Source organism: Panulirus ornatus, chromosome 33, assembly GCF_036320965.1.
Source record: "Panulirus ornatus isolate Po-2019 chromosome 33, ASM3632096v1, whole genome shotgun sequence".
Classification (NCBI taxonomy): domain Eukaryota; kingdom Metazoa; phylum Arthropoda; class Malacostraca; order Decapoda; family Palinuridae; genus Panulirus; species Panulirus ornatus.
Window position 1 is genome coordinate 4478343 of NC_092256.1, and position 16980 is coordinate 4495322.

Below are 16980 nucleotides of genomic sequence, written 5' to 3' on the forward strand. Positions count from 1 at the left end.
GCTGTCTCCCGCGTTTGTGAGGTAGCGCAAGGAAACAGACGAAAGAAATGGCCCAACCCACCCCCATACACATGTAGATACACACATCCATACACGCAAATATACATACCTACACAGCTTTCCATGGTTTACCCCAGACGCTTCACATGCCCTGATTCAATCCACTGACAGCACGTCAACCCCGGTATACCACATCGATCCAATTCACTCTATTCCTTGCCCTCCTTTCACCCTCCTGCATGTTCAGGCCCCGATCACACAAAATCTTTTTCACTCCATCTTTCCACCTCCAATTTGGTCTCCCACTTCTCCTCGTTCCCTCCACCTCCGACACATATATCCTCTTGGTCAATCTTTCCTCACTCATTCTCTCCATGTGCCCAAACCATTTCAAAACACCCTCTTCTGCTCTCTCAACCACGCTCTTTTTATTTCCACACATCTCTCTTACCCTTACCTTACTTACTCGATCAAACCACCTCGCACCACACATTGTCCTCAAACATCTCATTTCCAGCACATCCATCCTCCTGCGCACAACTCTATCCATAGCCCACGCCTCGCAACCATACAACATTGTTGGAACCACTTTTCCTTCAAACATACCCATTTTTGCTTTCCGAGATAATGTTCTCGACTTCCACACATTCTTCAAGGCTTCCAGGATTTTCGCCCCCTCCCCCACCCTATGATCCACTTCCGCTTCCATGGTTCCATCCGCTGCCAGATCCACTCCCAGATATCTAAAACACTTTACTTCCTCCAGTTTTTCTCCGTTCAAACTTACCTCCCAATTGACTTGACCCTCAACCCTACTGTACATAATAACCTTGCTCTTATTCACATTTACTCTTAACTTTCTTCTTTCACACACTTTACCAAACTCAGTCACAAGGTTCTGTAGTTTCTCACATGAATCAGCCACCAGCGCTGTATCATCAGTGAACAACAACTGACTCACTTCCCAAGCTCTCTCATCCACAACAGACTTCATACTTGCCCCTCTTTCCAAAATATCAAGTAAATCTATAAAAACCTCGCCTGACCTAACGTAGAAGGCGATGTGTGTGTGTGTGTGTGTGTGTGTGTGTGTGTGTGTGTGGGGGGGGGGGGATATACCAAAATAAATTGTCTGCTGCAGAGTAGGGTATGGCTACTCACTGGTCCAACTCTGTTTGTTGATATCTGGTACAATTTTAGCAGTGCACAAATTATGGATGTAACTGGAATAGTTTAACTAGAATATTGGAAAGTAAGATAATTCTTTACTGCAGGGAAATTCAGGTGCAGTTTTCATTGATTCTATCAATATTTTTGCATATATAATTTCCTACTTTTGCTTTCATTAACCTTCTATTTTATCTAATGGAATGCTAGAGTACTGACTCTTATTTTTTTTCATACTATTCGCCTTTGAGGGATATCCTTACTTGGCCTCCTTCTCTCTTCCTTCTTTTGGTTAAATTAAAAACGAGAGGGGAGGATTTCCAGCCGCCCACTCCCTCCCCTTTTAGTCGCCTTCTACGACACGCAGCAGGGAATACGTGGAAAGTATTCTTTCTCCCCTATCCCCAGGGATAATATAATAATAAAAGTTATTTGTTTAGTGTGGTTCCTAAAACAGTATCAGCTTTCAATAATGACTGAATGTGTTTTGCCAATGCAGACTACAATGCTTGTAATCAAAAAATACAAGTTATAGAACATGATTTGGAGCATAATATTCCATTAATAAGAGTTACAAAAGACACTGAGAAGCTAGGTAACATACATGTAGTATATCAACAAAGTCTGCAAGAACTTCACCTAATGACCAAATTAGTAAGTTAACAGTTTTGCTCTGCATAGAAATTAGCTTCAAAAATGTTTAAGTTGTAGGTGCTTTACTATGCAGAACTTGGAGCTTTATATTTTTAAATGATAATGACAAAGATATATCCAGGAAAATACTGGGATAATTATAGAAAAATCAACAATTGCACTTGCAAAAAAATCAACAGAAACTATCGAGATCTCACCTGACCTATCCAGTGGTCGAGTCTTTTTTTTAAGTTTCAATAATCCTGTTTAGATATACCAGTCATGCTCATGAAAATATACTGCCATGGCGAGGGATGCAAGTAAATTCATGTCATAACAGCAGACAGTATAAAGTTATATCTGTTATAATCTCGATAAAAGAATTGTATATTATAGACGCCCAAAAACAAGATTAAAAATAACGATTTTCGTAGCAATGGAATCCATATTATTCATGTAACTGCAAAATTTGTAGTTGTGTAAAATGGGCAGGGCTTTGAAGTAGAGGGAAATCGTTGTATTAAAAACACTCAAACTGAACGATCAAATAAAGCATGCATTACACCTTTGTTTAAATCTAGCCAGCAGTAAACAGACAGAAGCGCCTATGGCATGCCAATATCATATTCTATTGTTATCGTGCTACATGTAGGGCATTAAAGAAAAGTGACTGTCTTCCAATGGCTGAAAAAATCACCTGACAATTGTTCAGACTCTATATATACAATTATTTTTGATAGGTAAAGCGAATGAAGCTATAATAAAGTTACGAAATGTCTATATTCCATTACTGTTTTTGTATTCCACTGAATGCCTCCATGTGTCTAAATACTAGTGAATCCGAGTTATGGTAAAGCATTATGTGAATTTAGATGCATTCTACATGTCCTCAGGCACGGGTAATTACCTTGTGAAGTCTAGAGCATATGATCTGACAACTTCATCAACAGGAACTCGCCTTTCCAGGACCAATTTCCAATTGCCTTAATCAGCTGCTCCCAGCTCTATGCAAGATTTTCCTCTTCCCAGTTCCCGCTTTTTATTGACCATCAGGCTCGCTGCTGCATTGGCAGACCCATCCAGGGTCGGGATACTGTTGACTCTAGTCGACACCTGATACTGATCAGAAATTTCTGAGGAAGCAACAGTGTTGATAGAGATTCTCCCACAGCAGACGGACCGTCTCTCTTTGGAACCCCGTTAGCTGCTGAGGGGTTCTGTCATTCAAGGCTGGTCTTTGAAGATTTATCAGACACTTTCCCTCACACTAAATTATCTCCTCTATTATGAAGGGGCCTACGGAATCCTACTGTGAGTGTAGGATTTGTATTCGTTCCAAAAACGCTTCTGTTCCTGTTTATTTCACTTATTGGGTTTGTTGTACTCATCAAACCGTAGCAACAGCCTACCGAGTCACTGGGGTCCCGTGATCGTGCGGAACGCAGTTTAGGGTCGGAGGAAACAGGTATTGTTATTGGTAGATCTTTACAAATCTCTCACAGTTAGGATTTTCCTGTTGCTCTGGAGAGCTCACGCTCTCCAGATAGAGATCCCCTTACCTATCGTTCCAGGATGGGCCCCAGACCAGGCAGCGCCGAAGATAGCAAGTGGCAACTACAGGTTAAAGACCAGGAAACTGGAGGATCTCCAACGACAGAGCCATCACCATTGCGGCCACCACCGATACAGATACCGACACCATCACCGTCAACGAGGACGAATTTGGATGAAAGTGGAGATGAGGTTGTGCAGCTGTACCTCTAGAAAGTCCGACTATCAGGAGGTTCCTAGAGTTCAGACAACCACTACAAGCAATAACACATCGCCCCTCCCCAAGGTCAGGAATGAGACTAAGACGGACAAGACGACCTAACCTGCTATCACCAACTTAACCAAGATTTTGAGTATCTTCGCAAAAGGCCTCGCTGCATGCCTGGGTCACAAGATTTAGGCCATGCAGCTTTGCACATTTATGGAAGGAGTGATGCAACAAATTGCCACTCTTCCTGCTCCAGCCACGCGGGAGCTAATCAGAGTGACATCCAGGAATAGACAAGGAATCAAGAACAAGATACACATTATGCAAGCAGCAGCACATCAAAAAACTTCGACGTTTACTGCTGCTGGAGACACTACTCCTAGAACACCACAGACTGAAGTTGAACTCTGTAACTTCAAAAAACACGCCAGCCACCAACGAAAGGATACATGATTCAGGTCAAGTCGCACATACCCTGCACCAGGATCATGCATCCAATACCATGTGGTCAAGGCATGGAAATACAGGCTATTAGAATTACTTTACAAGACCGTAACGTCACCATGTACATCTACAGGAATCAGAACTTAACTGGACGTCACGGAAATGTTTGCCTCGGTCGGGGATCGCTAAACTAATAGATCTCAACGCCCCAAAGCCCGACCAACGGATACTGGCTACACCTGTTCCTAACACTATTAAAGACACCAGGTGTCACCCTTTTAAAAAGTGGTGACCCCACCCACATAAGGGAAGAAGGCCAAATTTCACTTTCCAACGCACTACAGACCTCAGCCTGCAGGCAAGTGCATTTGACTCAAGTGAACGAACACTCTGCCACTCTGACCACAATGAACAATCCCAGAAAGCCTACTGGAACCTTTTCAAGAAGCTTGTGAAGGAATAGACAGCAAAGAAACAGTAGGGTGACATCAAACACCTGGATGAGGCAACTGTGCATAGAAGATTGGTTGAGGCCTTTCAAACAGTTGCTTACATCACCATTCGCAAAGCTAAACCTATAACCAGAAAGCACAAGGACCACTGGTACCGCTGGAGCAGAGTATAGGAATTAAACCACAGAGTATCATGGTCAGCGGGGAAACTATGGGAGGCATCCCACTGATGCGAACACCGTCTGTAAGATACAGTCAGGGACTTCAAAGAAAAAAATAAAAGAAATCAAGAACGCAAGCTGGCTTAGTTGGTGCTTCTAATTGAACGAACTCGTCTGTTTCGTGTGTGAACCGGTTGGTGACAGGTGAAGTTGCTAGGTTGTCTATACCGGCCAATTGGCGTAAATTTTCCGTGTTTGTAGTTTGTTGCTTTAGTTTTAAGTAAGCGACGAGATTCTGGCTATTGCAGGCTAAACTTCAGTATATACTGTACATACTGAAGTAAAGGATGTTATAAAATGTAGTTAAGGGTCATTCAAGAGTCCTTTTCACTAACTTAGGATAAATTATATAATTCATCTCTAAGATACACTAGCTGAATGAATTTATAAAATCAACTGCATTAGGATACATGTTGTCGCAGTGAAGGTTCTGGTAAAGATGAGCATCACCTCAAAAGTGTGCTAACTAAACCAGGATCGGGTCTTTATATATAACATCATCATCAAGATGAGAGTACAGTGAATAATGACTCAAAGACACCGATAATCATCAGTTTTTTTTTTTTCATGAAAATCACCGTTTGTCAAAAAGAAAAAAAAATAATTCAATGAAAATGTATTTGAAAGTGATGTTTGCTAGTCATTTGGAAAGCACTCGAAGAATCTGATATCAAGAAAATTTGATGTAATCTATGAGGGGTAGGAGAAACGCATATCTTATTCCATTGAGAAAAATATTAAATCATTGAAAGGTGTAAAGATGAGGGAGTAGTGAAGAAAATTTTGCGCCTGAACCTTCAGTCTCGGGTAATGAAACATGATAATCATCAAAACGTTGAAAATATCCATGAGGGATAAATGTTGATAATCTATTTGAAATGCATGAGACAAAATGTATGAGACAAAAGGGAAGGAGTAGCACTACTCCTGAATCAGGAGTTGTGGGAGTATGTGATAGAATGTAAGAAAGTAAATTCTCGATTGATATGGGTAAAACTGAAAGTTGATGGAGAGAGATGGGTGATTATTGGTGCATATGCACCTGGGCATGAGAAGAAAGATCATGAGAGGCACGTGTTTTGGGAGCAGCTGAATGAGCGTGTTAGTGGTTTTGATGCACGAGACCGGGTTATAGTGATGGGTGATTTGAATGCAAAGGTGAGTAATGTGGCAGTTGAGGGAATAATTGGTATACATGGGGTGTTCATTGTTGTAAATGGAAATGGCGAAGAGCTTGTAGATTTATGTGCTGAAAAAGGACTGGTGATTGGGAATACCTGGTTTAAAAAGCGAGATATACATAAGTACACGTATGTAAGTAGGAGAGATGGCCAGAAAGCGTTATTGGATTACGTGTTAATTGATAGACGCACGAAAGAGAGACTTTTGGATGTTAATGTGCTGAGAGGTGCAACTGGAGGGATGTCTGATCATTATCTTGTGGAAGCAAAGGTGAAGATTTGTGGGGGTTTTCAGAAAAGAAGAGAGAATGTTGGGGTGAAGAGAGTGGTGAGAGTAAGTGAACTTGGGAAGGAGACTTGTATGAGGAAGTACCAGGAGAGACTGAGTACAGAATGGAAAAAGGTGAGAACAAAGGAGGTAAGGGGAGTGGGGGAGGAATGGGATGTATTTAGGGAAGCAGTGATGGATTGCGCAAAAGATGCTTGTGGCATGAGAAGCGTGGGAGGTGGGTTGATTAGAAAAGGTAGTGAGTGGTGGGATGAAGAAGTAAGATTATTAGTGAAAGAGAAGAGAGAGGCATTTGAACGATTTTTGCAGGGAAAAAATGCAAATGAGTGGGAGAGGTATAAAAGAAAGAGGCAGGAGGTCAAGAGAAAGGTGCAAGAGGTGAAAAAGAGGGCAAATGAGAGTTGGGGTGAGAGAGTATCATCGAATATCAGGGAGAATAAAAAGATGTTTTGGAAGGAGGTAAATAAAGTACGTAAGACAAGGGAGCAAATGGGAACTTCAGTAAAGGGGGCAAATGGGGAGGTGATAACAAGTAGTGGTGATGTGAGAAGGAGATGGAGTGAGTATTTTGAAGGTTTGTTGAATGTGTTTGATGATAGAGTGGCAGATGTGGGGTGTCTTGGTCGAGGTGGTGTGCAAAGTGAGAGGGTTAGGGAAAATGATTTGGTAAATAGAGAAGAGGTAGTAAAAGCTTTACGGAAGATGAAAGCCGGCAAAGCAGCAGATTTGGATGGTATTGCAGTGGAATTTATTAAAAAAGGGGGTGACTGTATTGTTGACTGGTTGGTAAGGTTATCTAATGTATGTATGATTCATGGTGAGGTGCTTTAGGATTGGCGGAATGCTTGCATAGTGCCATTGTACAAAGGCAAAGGGGATAAGAGTGAGTGCTCAAATCACAGAGGTATAAGTTTGTTGAGTATTCCTGGAAGATCATATAGGGGGGTATTGATTGAGAGTCTGAAGGTATGTACAGAGCATCAGATTGGGGAAGAACAGTGTGGTTTCAGAAGTGGTAGAGGATGTGTGGATCAGGTGTTTGCTTTGAAGAATGTATGTTAGAAATACTTAGAAAAGCAAATAGATTTGTATGTAGCATTTATGGATCTGGAGAAGGCATATGATAGAGTTGATAGAGATGCTCTATGAAAGGTAGTTAAGAATATGTGGTGTGGGAGGCAAGTTGTTAGAAGCAGTGAAAAGTTTTTATCGAGGATGTACGGCATGTGTACGCGTAGGAAGAGAGGAAGGTGAATGATTGGTTCTCAGTGAATGTAGGTTTGCGGCAGGGGTGTGTGATGTCTCCATGGCTGTTTAATTTGTTTATGGATGGGGTTGTTAGGGAGGTGAATGCAAGAGTTTTGGAAAGAGTGGCAAGTATGCAGTCTGTTGTGGATGAGAGAGCTTGGGAACTGAGTCAGTTGTTGTTCGCTGATGATACAGCGCTGGTGGCTGATTCATGTGAGAAACTGCAGAAGCTGTTGACTGAGTTTGGTAAAGTGTGTGAAAGGAGAAAGTTGAGAGTAAATGTGAAGAAGAGCAATGTTATTATGTACAGTAGGATTGAGGGCCAAGTCAATTGGGAGGTAAGTTTGAATGGAGAAAAACTGGAGGAAGTAAAGTATTTTAGATATCTGGGAGTGGATTGGCCAGCGGATGGAACCGTGGAAGCGGAAGTGAATCATAGGGAGGGGGAGGGGGCGAAAATTCTGGGAGCGTTGAAGAATGTTTGGAAGTCGAGAACATTATCTCGGAAAGCAAAAATGGGTATGTTTGAAGTAATAGTTGTTCCAACAATGTTGTATGGTTGCGAGGCGTGGGCTATGGATAGAGTTGTGCGCAGGAGGGTGGATATGCTAGAAATGAGATGTTTGAAGACAATATGTGGTGTGAGGTGGTTTGATTGAGTAGATAATAATAGGGTAAGAGAGATGTGCAGTAATAAAATGAGTGTGGTTGAGAGAGCAGAAGAGGGTGTTTTGAAATTTTTTGGTCACATGGAGAGAATGAGTGAGGAAAGATTGACCAAGATGATATATGTGTCAGAGGTGGAGGGAACGAGGAGAAGTAGGACACCAAATTGGAGGTGGAAAGATGGAGTGAAAGTGATTTTGAGTGATCGGGGCCTGAACATGCAGGAGGGTAAAAGACGTGCAAGGAATAGAGTGAATTGGAACGATGTGGTATACCGGGGTCGACGTTCTGTCAATGGACTGAACCAGGGCATGTGAAGCGTCTAGGGTAAACCATAGAAAGTTGTGTGGGGCCTGGATGTGGAAAGGGAGCTGTGGTTTCGGTGCATTATTACATGACAGCTAGAGACTGAGTGTGAACTACCTAGCACTACCTCGCACACATGAGGGGGGAGTGGGTTGTTATTACATATGTGGCGTGGTGGCGATGGGAGTGAATAAAGGCAGACAGTATGAATTATGTACACGTGTATATATGTATATGTCTGTGTGTGTATATACATGTATACGTTGAAATGTATAGGTATGTATATTTGCGTGTGTGGACGTGTATGTATATACAAGTGTATGTGGGTGGGTTAGGCCATTCTTTCGTCTGTTTCCTTGCGCTACCTCGCTAACGCGGGAGAAGCCACAAAGCAAAATAAGATATATATATATATATATATATATATATATATATATATATATATATATATATATATATATATATATATATATATATATATATTTCTTTCTTTTTCTTTCAAACTATTCGCCATTTCCCGCGTTAGCAAGGTAATGTTAAGAACAGAGGACTGGGCCTCTGAGGGAATATCCTCACCTGGCCCCCTTCTCTGTTCCTTCTTTTGGAAAATCAAAAAAAAGAAACAAGAGGGGAGGATTTCCAGTCCCCCGCTCCCTCCCCTTTTTGTCGCCTTCAACGACACGCAGGGAATACGTGGGACGTATATATATATATATATATATATATATATATATATATATATATATATATATATATATATATATATATTGAACAAACCTTCAAAGTACTCGCTCAATCTCCTTCTCACATCACCACTACTTGTTATTACCTTCCCATTAGCCCAATTCACCTATGTTCCCACTTGTTTACTTGTTTTACGCACTTTATTTACCTCCTTCCAAAACATCTTTTTATTCTCCCTAAAATTTTATGATTCGCACCCCAACTCTCATTTGCCCTCTTTTTCACCTCTTGCACCTTTCTCTTGAACTCCTGCCTCTTTCTTTTATATATCATCCATTCATTTGCATCATTTCCCTGCAAAAATCGTCCAAATGCCTCTCCCTTCTCTTTCATTAATAATCTTACTTCTTCAACCCACCACTCACTACCCTTTCTAATCTGCCCACCTCCCACGCTTCTCATGCCACAAGCATCTTTTGCGGAAGCCACCACTGCTTCCCTAAATACATCCCATTCCTCCCCCACTCCCCTAGCTCTCACCTTTTTCCATTCTGCACTCAGTGTCTCCTGGTACTTTCTCACACAAATCTCCTTTCCAAGCTCACTCACTCCCACCACTCTCTTCACCCCAACATTCTCTCTTCTTTTCTGAAAACTTCTACAAATCTTCACCTTCGCCTCCGGAAGATAATGAACAGGCGTCCCTCTAGGCACACCTCTCAGCACATCAACATCTAAAAGTCTCTCTTTCGCGTGCCTATCAATTAACACGTTATCCAATAAGGATCTCTGTGTTTGATGATAGAGTGGCAGATATAGGGTGTTTTGGTCGAAGTGGTGTGCAAAGTGAGAGGGTTAGGGAGAATGATTTGGTAAACAGAGAAGAGGTAGTAAAAGCTTTGCGGAAGATGAAAGCCGGCAAGGCAGCGGGTTTGGATGGTATTGCAGTGGAAATTATAAGAAAAGGGGGTGACTGTATTGTCGACTGGTTGGTAAGGTTAATTAATGTATGTATGACTTATGGTGAGGTGCCTAAGGATTGGCGGAATGCTTGCATAGTGCCATTGTACAAAGGCAAAGGGGATAAAAGTGAGTGCTAGAATTACTGAGGTGTATGTTTGTTGAGTATTTCTTGGAAATCATATGCGAGGGTATTGATTGAGAGGGTGAAAGCATGTACAGAGCATCAGATTGGGGAAGAGCAGTGTGGTTTCAGAAGTGGTAAAGGATGTGTGGATCAGGTGTTTGCTTTGAAGAATTTATGTGAGAAATACCTAGAGAAGCAAATGGATTTGTATGTAGCATTTATGGATCTGGAGAAGGCATATGATAGATTTGACAGAGATGCTCTGTGGAAGGTATTAAGAATATATGGTGTGGGAGGCAAGTTGTTAGAAGCAGTAAAAAGTTTTTATAGAGGATGTATGGCATGTGTACGTGTAGGTAGACAGGAAAGTGATTGGTTCTCAGTGAATGTTAGTTTGCGGCAGGGGTGCGTGATGTCTCCATGGTGGTTTAATTTGTTTTTGGATGGGGTTGTTAGGGAGGTGAATGGAAAAGTTTTGGAAAGAGGGGCAAGTATGAAGTCTGTTGTGGATGAGAGGGCTTGGGAAGTGAGTCAGTTGTTGTTCGCTGATGATTCAGCGCTGATGGCTGATTCGTGTGATTTGTGGTAATAAAAACAGTGTGGTTGAGAGATCAGAAGACGGTGTGTTGGAATGGTTTGGTCACATGGAGAGAATGAGTGAAGAAAATTTGACAAAGACGACATATGTGTCAAAGGGAGAGGGAACGGAGAGAAACGGGAGACCAAATTGGAGGTGGATGGATGGAGTGAAAAAGATTTTGAGCGATCGGTGCTTGTACATACAAGGGGGTGAAAGGTGTGCAAGGAATAGAGTGAATTGGAACGATGTGGTATACAGGGGTCGACGTGTGTCAGTGGATCGAACCAGAGTATGTGAAGCGTCTGGGATTAACCATATGTGGAGCGTGGATGTGGAAAGGGAGGTTTGGTTTCGGTGCATTACACATGACAGCTAGAGACTGAGTGTGAGTGAATGTTGCCTTTTTTGTCCTTTCCTAGCGCTACCTCGAGAGATGTTCTTGGGGGTGGGGGGTGGGGGGGGGGGGGGTTATATTATGTGTGGCGGGGTGGCGACCAGAATGGATGAAAGCAGTAAGTATGAATATGTATATTTTCATATATGTCTGTGTTTGTGTATGTGTGTATATATATATATATATATATATATATATATATATATATATATATATATATATATATATATATATATATATATATATATATATATATGTATATACCTATATATATGTATATATATGTATATATATATATATATATATATATATATATATATATATATATATATATATATATATATATATATATATATATATATATATATATTTCTTTCCTTTCTTTTAGGTCGTCCTCCAGAAGTTAAGAATGACATCATTGTCTGTGAAGAGCAGCAGCTTACCCTAAATATCACATCATCCTTCAGAGCTACTGTGGAAGACTTCATTCTCATACCATTCCCAGAACCTGATGTATGGTTCCTCGCTCTCCAAACTATCTGCTACTACAATGGGCACAAGACTCCATGTATTATAGACCATGTAATGGTTAGCATTGATATTCGAACTCAGCCCTGCGTCTTTGCTGGTGACAGTCCGTGTGGCACCCATGGTTTGTGTCAAGAGACCCATCGTAGAATGTTTTTCTTTACTAGTTGTGTTTGCACAGCGGGATGGCAGGGTTGGGGCTGTGAAGATGGAGAAGCAGCACAAGGGTGGACCACCGTGCTAACTGGTGTGTGTTTGTTGACACTCAGCAACATCTTTTTTCTGCCTCCAGCTATAATTGCTGCACGCAGACACTTATACTCCCAAGCCTTGTTGTTCATGGCTACCATGATTGCTTCTGTATTGTATCATGCTTGTGATAATGAAGTGATGTCGTATTGTCTGACTAAATATGAGGTGCTACAATTCACAGATTTCTTTTTCTCACTGCTTTGCTTCTGGGTGACAGTTGTTGGCCTTGGGGGCATGAATGATGCCTTCTGTCCACTGTTACATACTCTTGGACTTGTTATTATTGCTCCAGCCGTCCAATACAGCCGAACAGCCCTTGCATCCTTTACTGTGCCCATGGCTGTTGCAGCTGCAGTACCCATTTGTCGAATGGTTTACAAACGGTGGCACAAGGGTGCCTGGCCGTCTATACAGCCACGCCAGCTACTATACCGTGGTATTGGCATAATTCTCGCACTTATAGGCCTTATTATGTTTGGCCTCATACAGACCAAGGATAACCATAAATACGTACACAGCACCTGTTATGTTGTTATTGCACTCTCTCTTGTCTTCCTGCTTCCGTCCCACAATTCTTGTGTGCTGGGCCACAGAGTTCTGAGTCCAGTGACTAGGCACTCAGCTTCTGTAACCAGTGATGATGCCGAGTTAATTGATGTTGGGGAAACAACAGTTGATTATACAGCATCATCCCCTGTCTTCCATGTTACCTCAGATGACTTTTTGTTGACAGATAATGAAGAGGATTATCACAGACCAGATAAGGATACAGAGTAACTAATCTTCATGTTTATTATCTAGTTTGTTTTTTGCATGAAATAATCTAGCACAAAGATTTTTTAAAGGACAGTAGTTTGAATTAGGACTTTGTGATTTGATGTGGTACCAAAGTTTCTTGTAATTTTTTGGAGGTTCAAGAAAAATTTATTATCATGGTACAGATAATTTCTCCCCTATCCCTGGGGATAGAGGAGAAAGAATACTTCCCACGTATTCCCTGCGTGTCGTAGAAGGCGACTAAAAGGGGAGGGAGTGGGGGGGGCTGGAAATCCTCCACTTTTGTTTTTTTTAATTTTCCAAAAGAAGGAGCAGAGAAGGGGGCCAGGTGAGGATATTCCCTCAGAGGGCCAGTCCTCTGTTCTTAACGCTATCTTGCTAACGCGGGAAATGGCGAATAGTTTGAAAGAAAAGAAAGAAAAAAAAAAAAATATATATATATATATATATATATATATATATATATATATATATATATATATATATATATATAAATATATATATATACATATATATATATATATATATATATATATATATATACGAACATAGTGCATAGAAATGCAAACCTTCATAGAAAATATAAACCTCCAACAGCCAGGATCGATCCCGAGAAACTTGTGCAAGAGGAGTTAATGCTAAACGATAGGCCATGAGCCAGGCCCATAGCCTAGCGGTTACATTCCCGCCTTTTGCACAGGGGTCCCGGGTTCGATCCTGTTTGTTGGAGGTTTGTATATATGATATATATATATATATATATATATATATATATATATATATATATATATATATATATATATATTCAACAAACCAACAAAATTCTCACTCAATCTTCTCACATCACCACTACTTGTTATTATCTTCCCATTAGGCCCCTTCACTGATGTTCCCACTTGTTTCCTTGTTTTACGCACTTTATTTACCTCCTTCCAAAACATCTTTTTACTCTCCCTAAAATTTAATGATACTCTCTCACCCCAACTCTCATTTGCCGTCTTTTTCACCTCTTGCACCTTTCTTTTGAACTCCTGCCTCTTTCTTTTATATATCTCCCATTCATTTGCATCAATTCCCTGCATAAATCGTCCAAATGCCTCTCCCTTCTCTTTCATTAATAATCTTACTTCTTGATCCCTCCACTCACTACCCTTTCTAATCAACCCACCTCCCACGCTTCTCATGCCACAAGCATCTTTTGCGCAAGCCATCACTGCTTCCCTAAATACATCCCATTCCTCCCCCACTCCCCTAGTTCTCACCTTTTTCCATTCTGCACTCAGTGTCTCCAGGTACTTACTCACACAAGTCTCCTTTCCAAGTTCACTTATTCTCACCACTCTCTTTACCCCAACATTCTCTGTTAATTTCTGAGAACCTCTACATATCTTCAACTTCGCCTCCACAAGATAATGATCAGGCGTCCCTCTAGTCACACCTCTCAGCACATCAACATCCAAAAGTCTCTCTTTCGCCCGCCTATCAATTAACAAGTCATCCAGTAACGCTCTCTGTGTTTGATGATAGAGTGGCAGATAAAGGGTGTTTTGGTCGAGGTGGTGTGCAAAGTGAGAGAGTTAGGGAGAATGATTTGGTAAACAGAGGAGAGGTAGTAAAAGCTTTGCGGAAGATATAAGCCGGCAAGGCAGCGGGTTTGGGTGGTATTACAGTGGAAATTATTAGGAAAGGGGGTGACTGTATTGTCGACTGGCTGGTAAGGTTATTCAATGTATGTATGACTCACGGTGAGGTACTTGAGGATTAGCGGAATGCTTGCATAGTGCCATTGTACAAAGGCAAAGGGGATAAAAGTGAGTACTCAAATTACAGAGGTGTATGTTTGCTGAGTATTCCTTGGAAATTATATGGGAGGGTATTGACTGAGAGGGTGAAAGCATGTACAGAGCATCAGATTGGGGAAGAGCAGTGTGGTTTCAGAAGTGGTAGAGGATGTGTGGATCAGGTGTTTGCTTTGAAGAATGTATGTGAGAAATATGGATTGTATGTGAGAAATGGATTTGTATGCAGCATTTATGGATCTGAAGAAGGCATATCATAGAGTTCATAGAATGTTTTTGTGGAAGGTAATAAGAATATATGGTGTTGGAGGCAAGTTGTTAGAAGCAGTGAAAAGTTTTTATATAGGATGGGAGGCATGTGTACGAGTAGGAAGAGAAGAACCTGATTGGTTTTCAGTGAATGTTGGTTTGCGGCAGGGGTGCGTTATGTCTCCATGATTGTTTAATTTGTTTATGGATTGGGTTGTTGGGAGGTGAATGCAAGAGTTTTGGAAAGAGGGACAAGTATGCAGTCTGTTGTGGATGAGAGAGCTTGTGAAGTGAGTCAGTTGTTGTTCGCTGATGATACAGCGCTGATGGTTGATTCGGGTGAGAAACTGCAGAAGCTGGTGACTGAGTTTGGTAAAGAGTGTGAAACAAGAAAGCTGAGAGTAAATGTGAATAAGAGCAAGGTTATTAGGTACAGTAGGGTTGAGGGACAAGTCAATTGGGAGGTAAGTTTGAATGGAGAAAAACTGGAGGAAGTGAAGTGTTTTAGATATCTGGAAGTGGATCTGGCAGCAGATGGAACCATGGAAGCGGAAGTGAATCATAGGGTGGGGGAGGGGCGAAAGTTCTGGGAGCGTTGAAAAAAGTGTGGAAATCGAGAACATTATCTCGGAAAGCAAAAAGGGGTATGTTTGAAGGAATAGTGGTTCCAACAATGTTATATAGTTGTGAGGCGTGGGCTATAGATAGAGTTGTGCGGAGGAGTGCGGATGTGCTGGAAATGAGACGTTTGAGGACAATATGTGGTGTGAGGTGGTTTGGTCGAGTAAGTAATGAAAGGGTAAGAGAGATGTGTGGTAATAAAAAGAGTATGGTTGAGAAAGCAGAAGAGGGTGTTTTGAAATCATTTGGTGATTTGGAAAGAATGAATGAGGAAAGATTGACAAAGAGGATATATGTGTCGGAGGTTTAGGGAACGAGGAGAAGTGGGAGACCAAATTGGAGCTGGAAAGATGGAGTGAAAAAGATTTTGAGTGATCGGGGCCTGAACATGCAGGAGGGTGAAAGGCGTGCAAGGAATAGAGTGAATTGGGACGATGTGGTATATGGTGTCGACGTGCTGTCAATGGATTGAACCAGGGTCATGTGAAGCGTCTGGTATATGCCATGGAAAGTTTTGTGGGGTCTGGATGTGGAAAGGGAGCTGTGGTTTTGGTGCATGAAACTAGGGAAAGTTTTGTGGGGCCTGGATGTGGAAAGGGAGCTGTGGTTTCGGTGAATCATACATTACAGCTAGAGACTGAGTGTGAACGAATGTGGCTTTTGTTTTGTACCTCAGGTGATACGTTTACACTAGGTGGTGTGTGTGTGTACCCCAGGTGGTTTGTGTACCTCAGGTTGTATTTGTACCCCAGGTGGTATGTGTACCCAGGTGATACCTTTACACCGGGTGGTGTGTGTGTGTACCCCAGGTGGTACGTACACCCAAGGTGGTTTGTGTCCCTTAAGTGGTATTTGTAGCCCGGCTGGTATGTTTACTCAGGTGGTACATGTACCCCAGATGGTACGTGTACCCAAGATAGTATGTGTACACCAGGTGTAACGTGTACCCTAGGTCGTTTGCCAACCTCAGGTGGTATTTGTACACCCAGGTGGTATGCGTACCCCAGGTGATACGTTTACCCAGTTGGTATGTGTTTCCAGGTGGATTGTGTATCCCAGGATGTTTGTGTACCCAGGTGTTACGTGTATCCCAGGTGGTTTGTGTACCCCGGGTGGTTTGTGTACCCAGGTGTTACGTGTACCCCAGGTGGTTTGTGTACTCCAGGTGGTTTGGGTACTCTAGGTGGTATGTATAACTTAGGTGTTATGTGTACCCCAGGTTGTACGTATACCCTAGTTGGTATGTGTACATCAGGTGGTATGTGTACCGTAGGTGGTATGTGTCCCCAGGTAGTTTGTGCATCCCGGGTAGTATGTGTACCCCAAGAGGTACATGTACCCAGGTAGTATGTGTACAGGTGGTATTTGTACCCCAGTTAGTATATGTACCCCAGTTAGTATATGTACCCCAGGTGGTATGTGTACCCCAGGTGGTTTTTATACCCCAGGTGGTATGTATACCCCAGGAGGTTTGTGTACCCCAGGTGGTTTGTGTAAACCAGGTTGTATGTGTACCCCAGGTGGTAATGTACCGTTGGTGGTATGTGTACCCCAGGTGGTAATGTACCATTGGTGACATGTGAACGCCAGGTGATATGTGTACCCGATGTGGTATGTGTACCTCAGGTGGTGTGTGTATCCTA

The 16980-nt window shown here is 41.9% G+C and overlaps 1 protein-coding gene and 1 long non-coding RNA gene across 2 annotated transcripts in view; one reads left to right on the top strand and one right to left on the bottom strand.

Moving 5' to 3' along the window:
- LOC139759416 (uncharacterized) overlaps positions 1-3346 on the bottom strand; it is a 28680-nt gene extending 25334 nt beyond the window's left edge. The window contains exon 1 of the long non-coding RNA XR_011715043.1: positions 2708-3346. This is a non-coding gene — a long non-coding RNA (uncharacterized lncRNA). The remainder of the gene's footprint in view (positions 1-2707) is intronic.
- Positions 3347-3754: 408 nt separating this feature from the next.
- On the top strand, positions 3755-12668 carry LOC139759402 (transmembrane protein 8B-like). The gene is made up of 2 exons (XM_071681486.1): positions 3755-3968; positions 11500-12668. Exons 1-2 carry the CDS (start codon positions 3755-3757, stop codon positions 12666-12668), a joined length of 1383 nt encoding a protein of 460 aa, XP_071537587.1.
- Positions 12669-16980: the final 4312 nt, after the last annotated feature.